The following is a 19466-nucleotide window of genomic DNA, read 5'->3' on the forward strand; positions in this document are numbered from 1 at the left end:
TCTCGGTCGGCTTTCGGGTTACACCCGAACCCGACAACACATAATTCATAAACACGAACCCGACCCGATTTTTTCGGGTTCGGGTCGGTTAGACCCAATTTTGTCAGTTTTTTCGAAAAAATGGGTTCTCCGGGTTCTGGTTTTGCGGGTTTTCGGGTTTTGCGAGTCCTGTGTGCACCCGTAGTAGAAAGGTAGAATGACAATGCTATATACTTTTCATATTTTGTCAACTCGATAGAAAGGTAGAGAGGATAATGAGATGCTTGTATTTTATAGTGAAATAATCAAATACTATCAATTATAGAGTTCTACATTAACTATCCAATAATACATGAGAGTGAGAATGAATTTTAATAAAGCTATCTATTGTGTTTCGATTACTATTTTGTTTTTCATATTATCTTTTTATTTTTTTCTATTATTAAATGAGATTAAACTTTTTACTATATGATAATATGTTTAAATATAGTAATAAAAATAACTTGATATTTTCACACTAATAAACTAATGCAACTTAATAGATTTACATGCATAACAGTTAAATTAATAATAATCAACTTATACCACGCGTTACTTTAATTTTATAATTTTTTCTTCAAAATTATAACAAACTCTCTACAATCTCATATTTATTAAGCCTTTCATTTTCAAAATAAAACCTGAAATCTCAACCTTACGTATTTTATAATTTATATTGCACATATACTTTTAATAAATAAGCAAATTACAACATTTAATTATATATTTTTATTTAGTTATTTTGTATTTTATAATTCATAATTATATAGATATCTAGTTATTATATAAATTCTAATTAATAAAATTTATTATACTTATTATTACGCCCCAAATTTTGAGAATAAAATAGCAGCCTCAAAATATAAGCTCGCAAGTGAAAAGATCGAAAATGAGAAAAGTATTCAGCATGATTACTTGTGCAAATATTGAAGATATTTTTAAGTGTCACGTCACTGGCACTCGAGCATGCAATGTGAGCTCGAAGCCAGAGATTCCCTCCGAAGGACAGTCTCAGAAGACTAACGATGATAAGGCGGTGTTAACGTTGTGCTGAGCTCGAAACATCTTACAGGCTCGAAAGCGCGTTCGCATAGCAAGCGTGTACACGGTTATAAATTCCTACTATTATGGGTTTAGTTGAAACTGCGTATAAACAACCTTATTTTTAAGAGATATTTCTTTAAGTAATGCAAGTGATTGTATCTATTTAAATTTATTTGTATTTCAAATTCAAATTAGATATGTCGTAACTTTCCTAAAATTAAGTGGAGAATATTCTGTAAATCGGGTCTATAAAAAGCCTAGATTTAGTCATTTATTGGCTACGCACAATATTTTACTCAGAAACTCTATGAAATTTCTCTCAAAGCTTTAACGCAGATTATAATAAAAGTGACTTGTAGATGTAGGCAAATTTAACTACTTAACCATGTAAAAAATATTGTTCTTTTCTTTTTTTTCTATTTTTGTTTATAAGTGCTTAATCACTCTAATTTTTCGTTTTAGTTGACGAAAAACGGCATCTACAATACTAATTAAGTTATATAATTAAAAAAGTTGTATTGTTTTGGTACTTTTTCTGTGTGAAATATAGATTCCAACTATCTATTAATCATGAATAATACTCATGAGATACCCTGAAATTATAAAATTGATATAAAATGGTACTTGTTGATTGGTTTATTTGTCAACTTGCACAGAGTAATAAATGAATAATTTTTTTGTGTGTAAAATCCAATATGGAATCTTTGCTATGAACAGTGAATCAAAGAAAGAGAAATAAATGCAGTATTAAATGAAAGAAACAAAAAGTTATAGTGGTTTGGGCCAAGCAAGATGACCTACGTCCACTTTAGTTAGTAATATTTGTGATTAACTTTGAACCCTCAAGAACAAGTAGACTAAGTTTGATCTTGTTCTTGGGGCAATTACAGTAATGGAGAGAGTATGAGCTCTCTCTGAAATTGAACAATTATTGACTTATTTTTCTTTCAATCCGTGTTACATTTTAATTTGCTCTATTTATAGCAACGAAGATGGGAAGAGTTGACGTTGGAAACTTGTTTCTGTCTCACCAAAAATAATACTGTCGTGTCTTGTTCATATAGAGCTTGAAGGCGCACTCTGGTGCGGAAGAAGGCTCGGGTGGCTAGGGCCACCTACGAGCAGCGAGGATCTATGGCGATCAGCTAAGGCCTTTGGCGAGCAACTAGGACATTTGGCGACTAGCTAGGACCTGTGGCGTGCACTCGATTAGCTAGGACCCTTTCCTTCTTATGATTGGTAGCAACCTAGCTATAAAGGGATCATTTGACTTCACAAAATAGGAGAACTAGGTTGGTGTTGGCGAGGTCTGTCTCCGCCTAAGTGATGAGAGAGTGACGATGGTCACTCTTCTTGGTGAATGATGGTGACTATAGTGTTTTTCTACTTTGTCTTGACACGTCATTGCTTTGTGGACTGCCATGTGGCAATGCCAAATTTTGGGTATAACACTACTCTAAACTCAATTTTAGTCAATAAATAAAATGGTACTTTCTAGACTCAATCAATAAAATCAAAACTGTTTTTTAAAAAAAAGTAAAGACAACAACAAAATTTTCTTTTCACTCTCTGTGCCCTTCTTCCTCGACTCTCCCCTCAACATTTTTTTTCTTTTAACATATTTACACCCTAAAATATTATTAAGACACCCCACTTATTATTAAAAACTAACATAAAATAATATATATTTTTTAAAATTATTCTCACCTTCTTTTATATTTTTTCTTTTTTTTTCTTATTCTAAAATACATATAAATAAAAAAATATATCTTAAGTATTTAGATATAAAAAAATGAAAAATGAAAAAATATATACATTATTTTTTAAAAAAATTATAAAGACGAGAAAAGAAAATGATTGAAATTAAACAGAAAAGAAACTAAATAATGTAAAGAAAAATTGAGAGAAAGTGTATGTGTAATTATCATCACATATATATATATATATTACTTTATATTGTAATGAAAGCACTATATTTCATTTTAATATATAAAAATACCTATTTTTATTAAAAGAATAGAACTAAAAAAATTAAAACTAAAAATCTTAATTAGAGAACAAAAGTTGGAGGACATTAGCTTATTGTATAATAATAGATTAAACTACAAAATTAAAATACAAAAAATGATATAGTGTAAAAAAAAAATAGTGAAGTATACTATTGTATGTGTATATGATAGTTATCTTGATGATTATATATGTACATATAATATATATTTTTTTGTACGTGGTAATATATAAATATAATAAATTCTTAAAACAGATTATTGTTTAAATATAATATTTGAGTGTTAGATATATTTTATATTATTATGATGTTTAATATATCTATTAGTGATATTTCTATATCTATATATTGAAATATATTGTTATTGCGAAAAGTTCGTTTGAACTTAAATCTCACTAGAGAAGTTCTGGGAACTGAATATTTTCAAAGAAACTAGACTGCTGAGGTAGGGGCTAGACCCTTCTTCTAGTGTTCTTTGGAAATTATCTAGTAGAGATATTTGAGGCTGGATAAATACTTAATAGAAATATTCTACGAGAGGCTAGACCACGAATGGTTGGGTTTTTTTACCCTTCCAGGCTAACCTAAGAATTTTCTTTAAGTTTGATCTAATAAATCTATCAGTCATGGTGGCTGAGATAAACCTAGTCAATTCCAACCCAATGGAGTGGTGGATTGATACTGGTGCCACTCGGCATGTATGCTCAGACAAGAGTCTGTTCAAATCTTTTGAACAGGTAGATAATGGCGAGAAGATTTTCATGGGAAATTCTGCCACATCTAAAATTGCAGGTCAAGGAAGTATGATCCTAAAAATGACTTCTGGAAAGGAGCTGACTCTGAACAACGTACTGTACGTACCAGAGATCCGGAAAAACCTAGTGTCTGGTTCACTGTTGAACAAACACGGATTCCGAATTGTATTTGAGTCAGACAAAGTTGTTCTGTCTAAAAGTGGAATGTATGTGGGAAGGGGTTATGTAACTGATGGGTTGTTTAAACTCAGTGCAATAGTTGTTAAACCAATTATCAATAAAGTTAATAACTCTTCTACTTACTTGCTTGAGTCTTCCAATGTTTGGCATGGTAGACTAGGACATGTTAATTATGATACTCTACGGAGATTAATTAACTTGAATCACATACCAAAATTCCACATTGATTCAAATCATAAGTGTGAAACCTGTGTTGAGGAAAAACTAACAAGGTCTTCCTTCAAAACGATTGAAAGGAATAATGAACCCCTAAATTTAATCCATAGCGATGTATGTGATTTAAAATTTGTTCAAACAAGGGGAGGCAATAAGTATTTTATTACTTTTGTCGATGATAGCACGAAATATTGATATGTGTATTTGCTGAAAAGCAAAGACGAGACTATAGAGAAATTTGTTCTCTATAAGACCGAAGTTGAGAATCAACTTAACAAAAAGATTAAGGTGTTGAGAAGTGATCGAGGTGGTGAATATGAATCACCATTTCGTGAATTCTGTGCAAAAAATGGAATCATCCATGAAACCACTGCACCTTATTCACCTCAGCAAAATGGTGTTACTGAACGGAAAAATCGTACATTGAAAGAGATGATGAATGCGATGTTGATTAGTTCTGGATTGCCTCAGAACATGTGGGGAGAAGTTATCTTATCAGCTAATTATCTTTTAAATAAGATACACAAAAAGAAAGAAGATAAGACCCCTTACGAGTTATGGAAAGGAACGAAACCTTCCTTCAAATACTTAAAAGTGTGGGGGTGTCTTGCCAAAGTCGTTGTACCTTTACCAAAAATGGTAAAAATAGGTCCAAAAACTATTGATTGCATTTTCATTGGTTATGCACATAATAGTAGTGCGTATCGGTTTTTGGTGTATGAGTCTAAAATATCTGACATACACAAGAACACGATAATGGAATCCAGAAATGCGCCGTTCTTTGAACACGTATTTCCTCTTAGATCAAAAGAGGATTCAAGTTCGTTGAAACGAACACATGAGACTATTGCTGAAAATAGTCAGGGTCAAAGTCAAGAATGTGAGGATGAACCTAGACGTAGCAAAAGAATTAGAACAGAAAAATCTTTTGGTCCAGATTTTCTGACCTATTTGCTAGAAAGTGAACCTCAAAGCTTTGATGAAGTTGTGAACTCCACTGAATGCTCTTTATGGAAAGATGCTATTAATAGTGAGATTGAATCCATACTTCAAAATCACACCTGGGTGTTAGTAGATCTTCCTCCAGGATGTAAGCCTTTAGGGGCCAAATGGATTTTCAAAAGGAAAATGAAATCTGATGGTTCAATTGATAAGTATAAGGCACGACTTGTAATTAAAGGTTATAAGCAGCGTGAATGCCTTGATTACTTTGACACTTGTTCTCCTGTGACGAGAATAAATTCCATTAGGATGATACTTGCTATTGCTGCGTTACGCAATCTTGAAGTACATCAAATGGATGTGAAAACTGCTTTTCTAAATGGGAATTTAAATGAATAAATTTATATGGAACAACTCGATGGGTTTTCGTCCCCAGGCCAATAAAGAAAAGTATGTAAATTGGTGAAATCTTTATATGGTTTAAAGCAAGCACCAAAACAATGGCATGAGAAATTTGACCAAACTATGTTGGCAAATGGCTTCAAAATCAATGAATGCGATAAATGTATTTATGTTAAAGAAACAGATAATGACTATGTCATTTTGTGTCTTTACGTAGATGACATGCTCATTGTTGGAAGCAGTGATAAGATGATCAAATCTATCAAGAGTATATTGAACTCGAAATTTGACATGAAAGATATGGGTCTTGCAGATGTCATATTGGGGATTCAAATCTCAAGGACATCTGATAAGATCATTCTAAGTCAGTCACATTACGTGGACAAAATTCTTGAGAAATTCAACAAAGAAGATTCTGGTGTATCCAGAACCCCTATAGATTCGAGTCTACATTTGTTCAAGAACAAAGGGGAGAGTGTCTCTTAGGTAGAGTACTCTAGAATTATTGGAAGTCTAATGTACTTAATGAGTTGTACAAGACCTGATATAGCCTACGCAGTTAGTAAACTGAGAAGATACACAAGTAATCCAGGGTCTGACCACTGGAAAGGAATAATAAGAGTACTTAGGTACTTACGATTTACTCGTAGCTATGGGCTGCACTATACTAAATATCCAGCAGTACTTGAAGGGTATTGTGATGCTAATTGGATATCTGATATGAAAGACTCAAAGTCTACAAGTGGATATGTGTTTACACTCGGTGGTGCAGTTGTATCATGGAAATCTTCTAAACAAACGGTAATAGCTAGATCCACGATGAAATCTGAGTTTATTGCCTTAGACAAGTGTGGCGAAGAAGCTGAATGGCTTCGTCAATTTTTAGAAGATATTCCAAAATGGCCTAAACCAGTGCCAGCTATTGGCTTACATTGTGATAGTCAATCTGCAATTGGTAGGGCACATAATAATATGTATAATGGTAAGTCTAGACATATACGTCGTAGACACAATACCATTAGACAACTACTCTCAACTGGAGTTATCTTTATTGACTATGTGAAGTCAAAGGATAATATTGCGGATCCGCTAACCAAAGGGTTAAATAGAGAGTTTGTTGAAAAATCATCGAGGGGAATGGGTCTAAATCCCATGAATGAATAAAGTCAATACAGTAGACACCCCACCTAGTTGACTGGAGATCCCAAGATCTAGGTTCAAAGGGACAACTAAAACTGTAAAGACTATGTTGGATCACTGTGGGGGTTATCCTCATTGTCCATTCCTATGATGAAACAATGATAACCGTAAGGAAAAGGTTAAGCTATGCTTTTAATGATTTCTTATGCGTTGAAATGTCGAGCAGAGTAATACGGGTTACTCTTAATTAAGAAAATCACCTATGTGAGAGAGAAGATGGGCCACTTCTATAGGGATTGAATAAGGGCTCAATTCCTAGAATATCTCTTATAGAACCAGGGAAATGTTCAGGGCCAAAATGAACATAATCTTGAGAACCAATATATGTGCAGGAAGATTCTTGTGTGTGGTATATCATCGTTTACACGAACGGCAGAACAGTTCAAAGACATCACGTCTACTGATCAACCAGTAAAGTAAATAGACTTACACAAGGGAAGGTTCAAAGGGTAACACCTACCTATCCTATGCAGGTTTCTACCGTTGAACTCTATCACCTAGGTCTAAACCATCTGTTGGTTTTTCTTGAGTCAGTTTTTTCATTCATGTGGGAGATTGTTGGATATTTTTTTAATGAAAAAACCAATTGGGGTTTGTCCCACATCTTTTGTGAATAAAATTGTGCCTTAGGAAAAGACTATATATAAAGATTAGGTCTTAGTTTAAAATTACACCAAAAACTTATACTTATATATATTTGTCTTCCATTGAAGATTGTGATATATATATTTTCAATATTGTTTTTTCCTTTCTACTCTTTAGAGTTCTTAGATCTGTTATAGTGTGATAGAGTTCGGGCATATTTGGTTCGGTGGCGAAGTAATTGAGTTACTTGTCGTTCACTGTTGTATCCTGGGAGATAGACGTCGAAACCTCGTAGATGCGACGAATTTGTTTTAAGAAACTGTGTGTTACACAGGCCTCGACTTTTAATTTTGTTTTTTATAATTATTGTGTAAATTAATTATAATTGCTATTTATATTATAAGTTATTTATAATTATAATATTGTTATATATATTATAAGTTATTTATATTGTATTATTTATAATTATAATATTATATTGTTATATATATATTATAAGTTATTTATATTGTATTATTTATAATTATAATATTTATGTATCTTTAATTTAGTAGATATTAATATTGTATTTATCATATTGCGTTTATTCAAGTATTATATACGTTATGTTTTTCCTACATAAATAAACTTAACTAAAAAAGAAAAATAATTTATAAATGCAAAATAAATATAAAATCAAATTATAAATATTTAAACTTTATATATAAAGCACCCCACTAAAAACAAAATATAATATATATTGTGGCAATATAATATCGGTCATTATTTAAAAAAAAAAGTAAGATATATCTCTTCTATATAATAAGTGTGTAGATAACGGAAATTCTTGGTTTTAAGGGTTTTTTATTTTTTGATGTTAACTTTAACGGAATATTATTATATTTAACAGAATATTCTTATATTTAATGGTAGTTTGTAAACACTCAAACTTAAATAAAATAAATAATTAAGCAAATTAAAATATGATAGTTTTTAAAAAATTTACCATGATAATTATTTAAAAATAATAAATAATTAAACAAATTAAAATATGATATTTTTGAGATATTTTATAATGATAATTATTTAAAAATAATAAATAATTAAACAAATTAAAATAAGATATTTTAAGATATTTTACAATGATAAATATTTAAAAATAATAAAATTATATTTTTTATAACTTAAATAAAATTTAATTAAACTTAAACTCTTTTATTAGAATAATATCATATTAAGCATATAATATAATCTACTTTTAATTAGCAACAAATTACTTTTTTTAAAACATAAAATATAAAATCTCTTATTGTCACTCCCAAATTCAAAAATTAGAACACATATAAACTTAAATAAAAATAAATAAATTGTTTAATTAAAATAAAATATTTATTTGAAATCTATATGACATTAATATTGAAATTCTATTTTTAGTAATTACCAAATTAATTAAACCATGTGAATTAATTAAAGTGCGGAATGGTAATTAATTGTTTAAATAGATTGCAGTCCTGTCGAGACAGAATCTGAACTTGTCATGACAGAAACTGAACACAATAAAAAGATAGTGCAAAACAATAAAGAACATAACGAGTTTTTACAGGGTTCAGAAACCCTTTCGGATAACCTACTCATTGGGGTCACGCCCAGAGAATAAAACCAATTAATAAATAATCACAAGTACAAAATATTGACTTAAACAAAACAAGACTCCCTCTTGAGATTTGTCGCAACTTTGTTGTACTTCTCTTCACTAATCTGGTCTTGATTGAAACGCTCAACCACTTGAACTCCCTTCAATGGCCAGCGAGTGCTTGCATCCTCCCGACGCAAGGCTTGTAAAAATCTTCTCCCGAAGACAATAAACGTTGTGTTCAAATTACAATGTGTATTCACTCATGAATATGGTATATACTCACCACTAAAAACTAAACACACATATTTCTACAAGATCACGTGAATACTTGTGATCTTGAATACAAAGAGAAACTCTCACAAATATTACAATTATGCTCACAAATTATGCATCTAAGAGTTCACTTTTCTCACAGCCTTTAGAGCCCTGTTTATAAAGTCATTTTTCGTGCTCATAAATGCTGAGAAAGAATTCTTCTAATAAAGGCAAGAATCATAGAAGTTATTATTGATTGATGAAGAGTTGTCTTATTTAGAAGATGCTGATCCGACATATACGATTTTGGTGGGGACAGCACAGACCTGTGTCGGATAAAAAACAAGCTCAAAAATGAAATAATAATTAATGACATTAAAGATCCAGTTTCCTGTTTATTAATTCTTGAGCTGCACGAAAATATATAAGCAAATAAACCAGAAACAACTTTAGGTAAGTACTGAATATTTGCAATATAAATATTCCCTTTATAAACAAAATGAGATAATATAAGCTAAATAAGAAAGCTCATAATTATCCAAAATTCACAAAATGGGAAAATGGATTTCCAAAATTTACAATAAAGGAAAACAGAAATTGATATTTTAATTAAAATATATTTCTATAAAAATATGCCAATTTTAGGATTTACAAATATAAATTTAATAAAATTAATTTATAAATTCTATAAATAAAATTAAACAAACATGCACCTTCCACGTTATTTGTATCTAGTATATATATAAAAACATGGAGGAGCTAGGAGAGGAAAAATATAAGGAAGTAACAGAGAAAGGGAGTGAATGTTAGTATACACTCAGTATCAATTGTAATATTGTATAATTACTTTTTTCAGCCAATAATAATACACAAATTCCAACAACATACTTGCAAGTTTCGTAAGACCGCACCACAGCCATCCCCTATACATATATATGTTTTCTCTTTTTCATCTCACGAATAGAGCGTCCATTTTTTTTTTCCATTTGTCTGTGATGCTTCCTGTCAAACTATTTAATTTATATATATATATATATATATATATATAAATAGAGTATTGCTATGGTGCATACCTAAAAAGGTATGCACCGGTGTATATCTTTTGTGACTTTTAGTGTTTTTTAGCTCGTAAACAGTTTTTGGCGCGAGTTTTTTTTATAACTGTGTTAATTGTAGTTATTTAGAGCATCCTGTAAATTTTTAAGAAATTCCAAATAATTTACAATGCCAAAAACTAGGTTCAAACAGGTTGTTGCACGCGTGATTAATTTTTTTTATACGCGTGGAAAACAGTCTGTTTGAACCTAATTTTCGGCATTGTACATTATTCGGAATTTCCTGAAAATTTGCAGGATGCTTTAAATAACTACAATAAATACAATCATAAAAAAAAATCGCACCGAAAACTGTTCACGAACTGAGAAATAAAAAAAATTACAAAAGGTATGCACCACAACAATACCCTATATATATATATTCACTATCTTAATTGGAACTAGATGATTTTTTCCCTCATTTTCAACCATATTTTCCATGGATTTTTTTGGTGTTGTTTGCCATTGTTCTTATCCTATATTTTCTTTATTGGCTCAATGGTGAAGCTGGTGACATTAGGGGTGACAATTTTTATCATCGTGTTATATTCATGTCGTATCATGGTAAGTTGTCGAGTCTAATTGGTCAACCCTAACCCAATCCGTTTATGTTTCATATAAAAAAATCTCAACCTTAACCCGACCTGTCGTATTCACGGGTCGACCAAACTCATCCCACACTACTTGTAAGTTGTAAATCAACATAATTTGTATAACATATTTGATTTATTTTACATTTTTAATTGCAAGAATTTGTTTCCCTCATTTGACTAATACACTACATAAAAATATATAAAGTTTCTAATAAACAAAATTAATAAATTAAATAATTTATCACAAAATATCAACACAATAAACAAATTTTTAATATCAATTAATTATCAAGTTATGCTATATTATTTTAAGAAATTTTCTTTCTACTTTAGATTTATTTTTTATAGAAAATAAATAATATTTTTTTTAATTATAAATTAATAATTTTAATGATATACTAAATAATGAACGAGTCAGTTTTGTGTTACATGAGTTGACCCTACCTTAACCCAACCCAAAAAAATATCGTGTCAAACAGATCCGACTCGTTTTCGACTCGCACTTAATTTTTCCAATCCTAATCTGCAAAAATTATGTCATTTTCAAGTTTTGTTGTCGTGTCAAAATCCGTTTTGCCACCCTTAGTTGGCATAGCCTAACACAACCCATTCCAATACTTTTTTGGCCCAAATCTGTGATTTTTCTTGACATTTGTTGTTTTACAAGTTTTTTTGTTAGCTCTTGTAAACTAGTAACCAAATTGTTATGATTTTGGCAGCTATTGACCGTTTGCCAGTTTGAAATTGAACTAGTTACTGTGCCATTTTTCAAGATTTTAGCAAACTAATAACCGATTGCCAGTATGCAACAATTACTGCTTGGAGTGGCTGGATTTTCCTTTAAACTAACCGTGAAATCATGCAGCACTCACCCCCACTAATACATAATAAGCAAGGTCTTTGAAATGGCAAAAAAGCCTCTAATTTTTACATTTATCTAGTTTTTATCGCTGTTGTTTTTCTTGTCACATACCACTTTACTTTACCACCATCGTTTACAAGTACAATTTGATCTGAACAAGACAGAAGTCATAGAAGAGAAAATATACAAAATTTTATGTGGTTCATTACGTAACAAGATCAAGAATTTCAGGCTCGCCTGTATTCATCTCCACAGTCACCAATTATTCTCAGTAGATCTTTACCTTTTCGCAAAACTTCTTGTATATTGTTTACATCTTCTTCATCAAGAGAAAGAGAGAATATGGCATTCGAGTCTTTGATGTGTTCTGCCAAACCAAGTCTAACTCCTATCATTGATCCTGCTACACCCGGCTGCAATTTCCCAAACAAAATGTTACTACACATATTAAAACAATAACAGCAAAACCATGAATTTTTATACAAAAAAAGGTGAACTTTCATTACTTGATCTAGTACGTATCTAACTGCAACAGTTGGAATTGAAACCCCATGTTTAACTGCGACTCTTTTGAGGGTCTGAAGCAAACTCTGGAACAAACTCCATCCTCCCCAAGCGTCCACCATCTGTCACATATGTTGCATAGTTCTAATATGTCATTTTCAATTGTATAATAGTATAGTGGTCATAGGCATAGCATCACTGCCATAATTGCTCATTGCTGAATTTTCCTATCCACACTTTGCTAAGATCACTAATAATCTCAAGAATCAGAACTTGTCAAGCATTCTTCTATCTAATCAATCTCAATATGAAATCGAATGTATCAGCAACTGTTAAATTTAATCCTACTGAGGCTATCTCTACAGCACAAAATAGTCTTTTGTCCTTGTTGAGATAAATTCTGAGTTCCTCATTGTGATTCTTCTTGTTTTCTATACTTCTGGATATATTACCTCACTATACTAAAGTTTAAAAAAACATACCCTTTTATACTTTTGGAGCGAGGGTGTATTCAGTGGAGGACCAGCAAATGGAATCGACAAGTTGGTGTCTAAGAACTTTTCAGATAATAGACCACCCATTACAGTACCGTACCTGCATTTTAGGGAGAGCTGTAATACTACAAAAATAATGCTGGGAGTGTTTTATAGCTAGCAATGGGTAGAGAATGTATAATCGATATGAGTAGAAATGGCATACATTCCATGGCAGAAGATATTTATATCTTTATATATGTATAAAAATGGAGAGAAAGATAGAAAGATACGTTATAAGCTTTACTCCTGTGAGCTGACAGAGCTCTGCCATTTTCTGTTGAGGACGCATGTCAACAATTGAGTGTTGCACCTGACATTGGGAATTGGGAATAGATTAGCAAAAGTTTAGAAACTGTATAAGAGCACTCATTGGAGTGCTCCACTCTATATTACAAAATATATCACAAAAACATATTTTTTTTATAATTTACCTCAAATTTTTACATTATATCATACATCATTTTCTCTGTTTTTTCTCAATATTATTTAAATATTATATTTTTTAAAAATATTTTATTCATTTTAAAAAATAAAATAATTAAATATAATAGTATCACTCGTATATATACAAAAATTTATAAAAAAATAATAAAATATGATACATATAGATAAATACTATTCATTTAGATAAAAAAAAATATAAGTTTACATCACCCATTAGAACACTATTTAACCATATTTTCTCTATACTATAAAGAATAAGACATTTTACCTCCACCATGGAAGTGCTCTAAAAGAGAGAGGTAAATTAAATAACACTTGGCTATACCTGATTGCTAACAACAGGAATATCATTCTCTAGAATTATTTGAAGTGTCTCCGTGTCGAAATTTGTCAATGCAACAGTCTTAATTTTACCTGCATGAGTAATATGAAGTTAAGTGCTACATTTGAATTATAAACTTTACCAAAAATTAGAAAGCAAACCAGCATTTTACCTTCTCCTTTCAAATCTGTAAGGTGTTTTAGAGCATCAAGATATCCAGAATTTGAATAATCCCACCTGTTTTACATGGAATGAAAAAAAACATAATTAAAATAATGAATGAGACGACATAAGTGACATGTCCAAAGGCTTAGTCAAGTTCCAACTATATTGCCACACCAGAATCAGATATGAGCAAAACATGGCAAGCTAGGTAGTTAAGTATGTATGATAAAGAATAACAGGAACATTTCGTCAACTACATAAAAGATAGATATAAAATGAAAGAGTCCATACCAATGGAACTGAAGCATGTCCAATGAAGCGACATCCATCCTCCTCCGTGAGAGGTCAATGTTTTCCCTTACATAACTACTGGTCATCTTAACAGGTGGCGGCACCCATTTCGTAAGACTGCATGTCATAACAAATAACACTATTTACTCGATTCACTGTAATATCTGTGTTCAATAATGGCTCTAAACAAGAACAGCAGCTAAGCTAAATCCATGGTATACACATTTTTTAGATATTTTAACTTAGTGCTATGTTCACGTCTTAAATCAAATAAAGCATAAGAGAAAAAATAAAAAGAGCAGAAAAAAATTGATTAATTTTGGTTGGGTTTGGTAAAATTTCTGTTTTTGAATATTTTAAACACACAAATGGAAATATTATTTTTATTTTTGTTCCAACACTAGCTCGCTGAAACCAACTTACCCTCTAACCTTGTCCAAGAGCTCTGGTGGACGCTCTCTACGAACCCGGTTGATAAAAATGCCATATAAATCTTCGGCTGGGCCATCTGCAAATTGAAAACCAATGTACCCCAAGTTCAACCATAACATAAATCATAAAAATTGACATTGCAACATAGTCATACTCATATATATACATGCATACATACATACATACATACATATTTAACAATCCTAAAGCCGTCAAAATCAATTTCCTTGCTAACCAATATCAGAACTGGCTATTCTAACTAAGTTGCCATTACACAAGTGATCAAAGGAAGTGAGTACAGAATCCGTATATTTGAGCATAGCACCAACAACAAGTCTCTTCATACAAAGTTCTACGCAAAAGCAATCTTCTCCAATTTTAACCAAATCTTCACCACTACTGGCCTTCTTCCACGAAATTTAGCTACCTCCTGTTCAATGCACAACTCCGCCATTTTTTAAGAATGAAAATAAATTCTTATTGTTCTCCTCTAAAACACCAACTAATTAAATCTCATACATAAATAAACAAATAACTAAACTTACAGTGGTCAGCCATGTCGAAGGTGGACAGACCGGCGTCGGCGTAGTGAAGCATAGCGTCGACGGCGTCGTTTCGGTCGATTCTTCCCCAGCCGCCACTCGTCTGCCACATTCCGTTGAGGACTCGGCATATCTCCAAGGAATCATTGCCGTTCTTCACTGTGACCCGCTGCGCCTCGGCGGTTCCGGTGGTGGTACAGCATCTGACCGAGTTAGGTCTGAGTTTGGTTCGAGTAGATGGGCGAATGGAGCTGACAGAGTGGGTTAGTCGGAAATGGTGAACGGCAGTGGTCGCCATTGCCAGATAACCAAACTCTTGGCGGAAGAGTGGATAAGGAGGAAAACAAGGAGGAGCTAGTAAACAATTTGATATATATTTTTTAATTTAATATTAATCGTGAAAAGACGGTTATAACCCCAAAAACACTTGGCAGGCATAATAATGACCATCGAGATGGTAACATCCACCACGTCGACCAACTTTTGAATGCCAAAACTCACCAAGTACCACTGGATTAGTATTGGGAAATTTGAGTTTTAATGCAATAAGTATCACTTTGTTTGAAAAATACCTTATCACTATATAACTCTTGTTTTGGTGCTACTAATACGGTTACTATCCAAAATACCCCTGCATAATTTTCCCTATCTTTTTCTCGTAGTCATCACTCTCTATCTCTTATGTTTTCTTTCTCTGTCTCTCAAACTCTCGTACACAAAAAAAAGCCAGCCACCATTAATTTGCATTTCGGATCTAGGGGCAAGTTATGAGTCATTTTAAGTCAAGAAACTTCATTTTGGATTTCGGATCTAGGGAAAAAATCTTATGGATAAGTATATATTTGTTATATGTAGTGAGGAAACTTGTCTGGTTACATTACTTGTCTTATTTCGAACAGATCTGTGTATGCCTTCATGTTTTATTGCAATTTTTCACGGAATGAATTTTGGATACTTCGTGCGTTTTTTTCTGGATTTTTTTCCTGCCTCGATGAGTTTCGATGAAACTCGATAGGTCTCGATGTGTTGCATGCATGCTGGCTCGATGGTCCTTGATGGACCTCGACGTGCCTCGATAGTGTTAGGATGTTAGTACCTCGATGGTACTCAATAAAACTCGAGTAGTTAATTTAATGCTTTATATACAGATATATATATATATATAGGTGAGAGTTACATATATGTTTTCAAGCTTAACATATATGTATATATGGTCGACGGTCATGACTCATATTTTACTAGAGAATACAAATTTGCTTTTGCTTTGTTATCATTATAGTTTTTACTGGCCGTATAACACAAAAAAAATGTATTTATAACATATATTGTTTCTTTGTTATATGGCATGCAAGACCAGCCATTTATATATGCATGTATGTCATATAAATTCTGAATTAACAAATGACATGCAAGACCAGCCATATATATGTATCAGCAATTGAATCAGACACCACCACGATAAGGATCACATTGGAAGCATTTTGAACTATATATATATATAAAATTTGAACTGATTCATTTGCAAACATATCAGTATTCAATCAGTTTTCGTGCTATTAGTCCTTCCAGTTTTCATTTATTCGTTTTGGTGTACAACTATACATATATATGTCAATATTCATTCAAACTTTAGTGATTTTATCTCTTTTGAATTTGACCAGGAAATTGACTAGCCAATCCCAGCACTGCTTAAACAAATACTTTAATTATTTGCAATTTCAGCGAGGTATGAGATATTCAACCAAATTTTCTATTTTGCTCTTATTATTTTTTTACATTAAAACCCACACTTAGTGATAATTTTGGCAGCATGACAATTTCTTTACATCTCTTATTCTTTCCTTTGGTTATGTACCACATATTGACTTATTTTCTGAAGTCTAGTGAACCAAAAGGAAGCCATGACGAAATTGACAATATAAAAATATCAGTCTTTTCATTTCCCTTTTGATTATATATCACATCGACTTATTTTCTGAAGTCTAGTGAATCAAAAGGGATTAGAATGACTCTTAATCACCATAGATAAAAAAATAAAAGAGTCAAGAGAAGAAGATATAGATCCATTTTATGAATCTGCACTTACCTTGGTAGAGCTTGAATGAATGCTTTAGAATATGCAGTGTTCTTTTCTTCTCAATTTGTCTGGTTCACTTTTGCGTATCAATTTTCTTTGTCCAAAACCTCCAAAAAAAAATTCCCCTAACTGTTCTGCTCTCTACCTTTTTATAGAGCCTTTTATTTTTATTATTTTTATTTTTAATAGAAACCCACTCAACGTAAAAGTGGTGGAAGTGGAGAAAATATCTCCTTTATTTGCTCTTTTGACTGACTCATCCCTTTTTTATATATTATTATTTTAATAATTAAATATTCATTTCAGGTTTTAACTAATTTATAAAGGAAATATTTATATATTAATAATAATAATAATAATTTGTTGCTGCTCTCTTTTTTTTTTTTTTCGTTCAACAAGGTGTATAAGAGTTTAATTGGATTTAATAACTCGATTGTACTCGATAAAACTCGATAGGTGTATAAGGTTTAATTGGATTGTTTGCCTCGATTGTTCTCGATAAAACTCGATAGGTGTATAAGAGTTTAATTGGATTGTTTGCCTCGATAGTCCTCGATTGTACTCGATAAAACTCGATAGGTGTATAAGAATTTTATTGGATTGTTTGCCTTGATAGTCTTCGACTGTACTCGATAAAACTCGATATGTGTGACCTCGATAGGACTCGACATATATCGATAGAAATCGATATTTTCTGTTTTATGTTGTAGTTTAACTTTTTGACCTTTTTTTTTGTTTTTTTTTGCAGATTCGACTGTTTCCGTATTTGTTGCATTCAATGGTGTTTGGGAACTCGAAAATAGGGATTGGATTTTCAGAGATGCTGAAAATCAAGTTCTACCCGTGGAGAAGGGTGTGACATATGAGCAACTACTTGACATTCTGTACGATGAGCTTGAAGTGGATAAATGTGTGCATGACTTGAAAATTGAGGTCCCGTACACATGCCTATCACAATCCGTCAAACCTACCGTTATAAAAAATGATAGGCATGTGCGTGCATTTATTGGGTTAGCATCGAAATCTGTAGAGAAGCTCATTCCTCTATGTGTCACATTGATTAAGAAGGGAAGTGTAAGAAATGCATCGGCTTCTGCCAGCGTTAATAAAGAAGTTCGATTTGAAGAGAACATTTCTCCTCCATGTCATGGTTTCAAAGGAACTCAAGGTGATGTGGGAACATGTGTTCCCGAGACAAATCCAGATGTCATAGTCCATGATGATATCCCGGTTAGAGATCCTTCATATGTGCATGACACGGCGGAGTACGATCCCTATGGCTACGAACCTTATGTCAACGACGATCCTGTTGCTGATGCAACAGATCTTGGTGGGCCAGATGTTAGGGCAGATTTTCCAACACAGAGTTCAGATGTTATGGTAGATGAGGAGCGCAGAATAGAAGACCGGCAAACACCTGGGACCAGCAGTAGTCGTCCAGGTCCAAGTAGAATAGATGATAGTTTTAGATGGAGTTCTCCATTGGACTTAGGTGAAGATCGTAGAACATGGAGTGCTCCCATGTTCACCAAAGAGGATATAGAGGCCTCACATCAACATCATTCCTCAACCAGCAAAGCTTCAGGATAATTGCACCTTGGGAAGTTCTTTCAGAACAAGTTTGAATTTAAAACCAAAGCATCCATATTTGCGATGAAGAATAATTTTGAGTTTATGGTGAAGAAATCTGGGACTGATGTGTGGTACATTACCTGCAAGGATCCTGTAAGAAAAAAATGCGATCTGAAATGTTCGAGATTACTGTATACAACAAATTACACACTTGCTCACAAGAAATTCGAGATAAGGACCACCGTCAAGCATCACCATGGGTTGTTGGGCACCTAATCAAGAGGAAATTTGCTACCGATGGTACTCGGTACATGGCAAACAACATAAGGGAGGACATGAAGCACCATTTTGGGGGTTGAAATGAGCTATGAGAAGGCGTGGAGATGCAGAGAAAACCCTCTTATGTATGTCAGAGGGACACCTGAGGAATCATACTCCAAGTTACCTGGATACCTATGTCAGTTGGAGCATAAGAACCCAGGTACAATTACTAATTTTGTAGCAGAAGATGGTCGTTTCTTGTATTGCTTCTTTTCCCTCGGTGTTTCTAGGTGTGGTTTCCAGTACTGTCGTCCTGTAATTTGTGTGGATGGCACATTCTTGAAGAATAAGTATGGTGGCAACATGCTCTGTGATGTTGCGTTGGATGCAAACAACCAGTTGTTTCCAATTGCGTTTGCATTGGTGGACAGTGAGAACCATAACTCTTGGACTTATTTCATGAGAAAATTGAAGGAAGCCATAGGGGACGTTGAGAACCTTGCTTTTGTATCGGACAAGCATAAAAGCATTAATCATGCTTTGGAGCTTGT

At 32.5% G+C, this 19466-nt stretch overlaps 1 protein-coding gene across 1 annotated transcript; it reads right to left on the bottom strand.

The window, feature by feature from the left end:
• Window positions 1–11785: 11785 nt before the first annotated feature.
• LOC133782140 (flagellar radial spoke protein 5) lies at window positions 11786–15354 on the bottom strand. The gene is made up of 9 exons (XM_062221348.1): window positions 15009–15354; window positions 14455–14539; window positions 14032–14148; window positions 13748–13812; window positions 13579–13667; window positions 13040–13119; window positions 12756–12867; window positions 12276–12395; window positions 11786–12182 (listed from the first exon to the last, which is right to left on the bottom strand). Exons 1-9 carry the CDS (start codon window positions 15301–15303, stop codon window positions 11997–11999), a joined length of 1149 nt encoding a protein of 382 aa, XP_062077332.1. The 5' UTR covers window positions 15304–15354; the 3' UTR covers window positions 11786–11996.
• Window positions 15355–19466: the final 4112 nt, after the last annotated feature.

This window comes from Humulus lupulus, chromosome 6 (genome assembly GCF_963169125.1).
Source record: "Humulus lupulus chromosome 6, drHumLupu1.1, whole genome shotgun sequence".
NCBI classification, from domain to species: domain Eukaryota; kingdom Viridiplantae; phylum Streptophyta; class Magnoliopsida; order Rosales; family Cannabaceae; genus Humulus; species Humulus lupulus.

Bases quoted from the DNA above. Each gene is read 5' to 3' on its own strand.
- LOC133782140 (XM_062221348.1), bottom strand. From the start codon at position 15,303: ATGGCGACCACTGCCGTTCACCATTTCCGACTAACCCACTCTGTCAGC. The intron at 14,540-15,008 runs GTAAGTTTAGTT...TTCAATTTGCAG, and splicing joins CTTCGACATGGCTGACCACT to ATGGCCCAGCCGAAGATTTA. The intron at 13,120-13,578 runs GTATAGCCAAGT...TCCCAATGTCAG, and splicing joins TTCCTGTTGTTAGCAATCAG to GTGCAACACTCAATTGTTGA.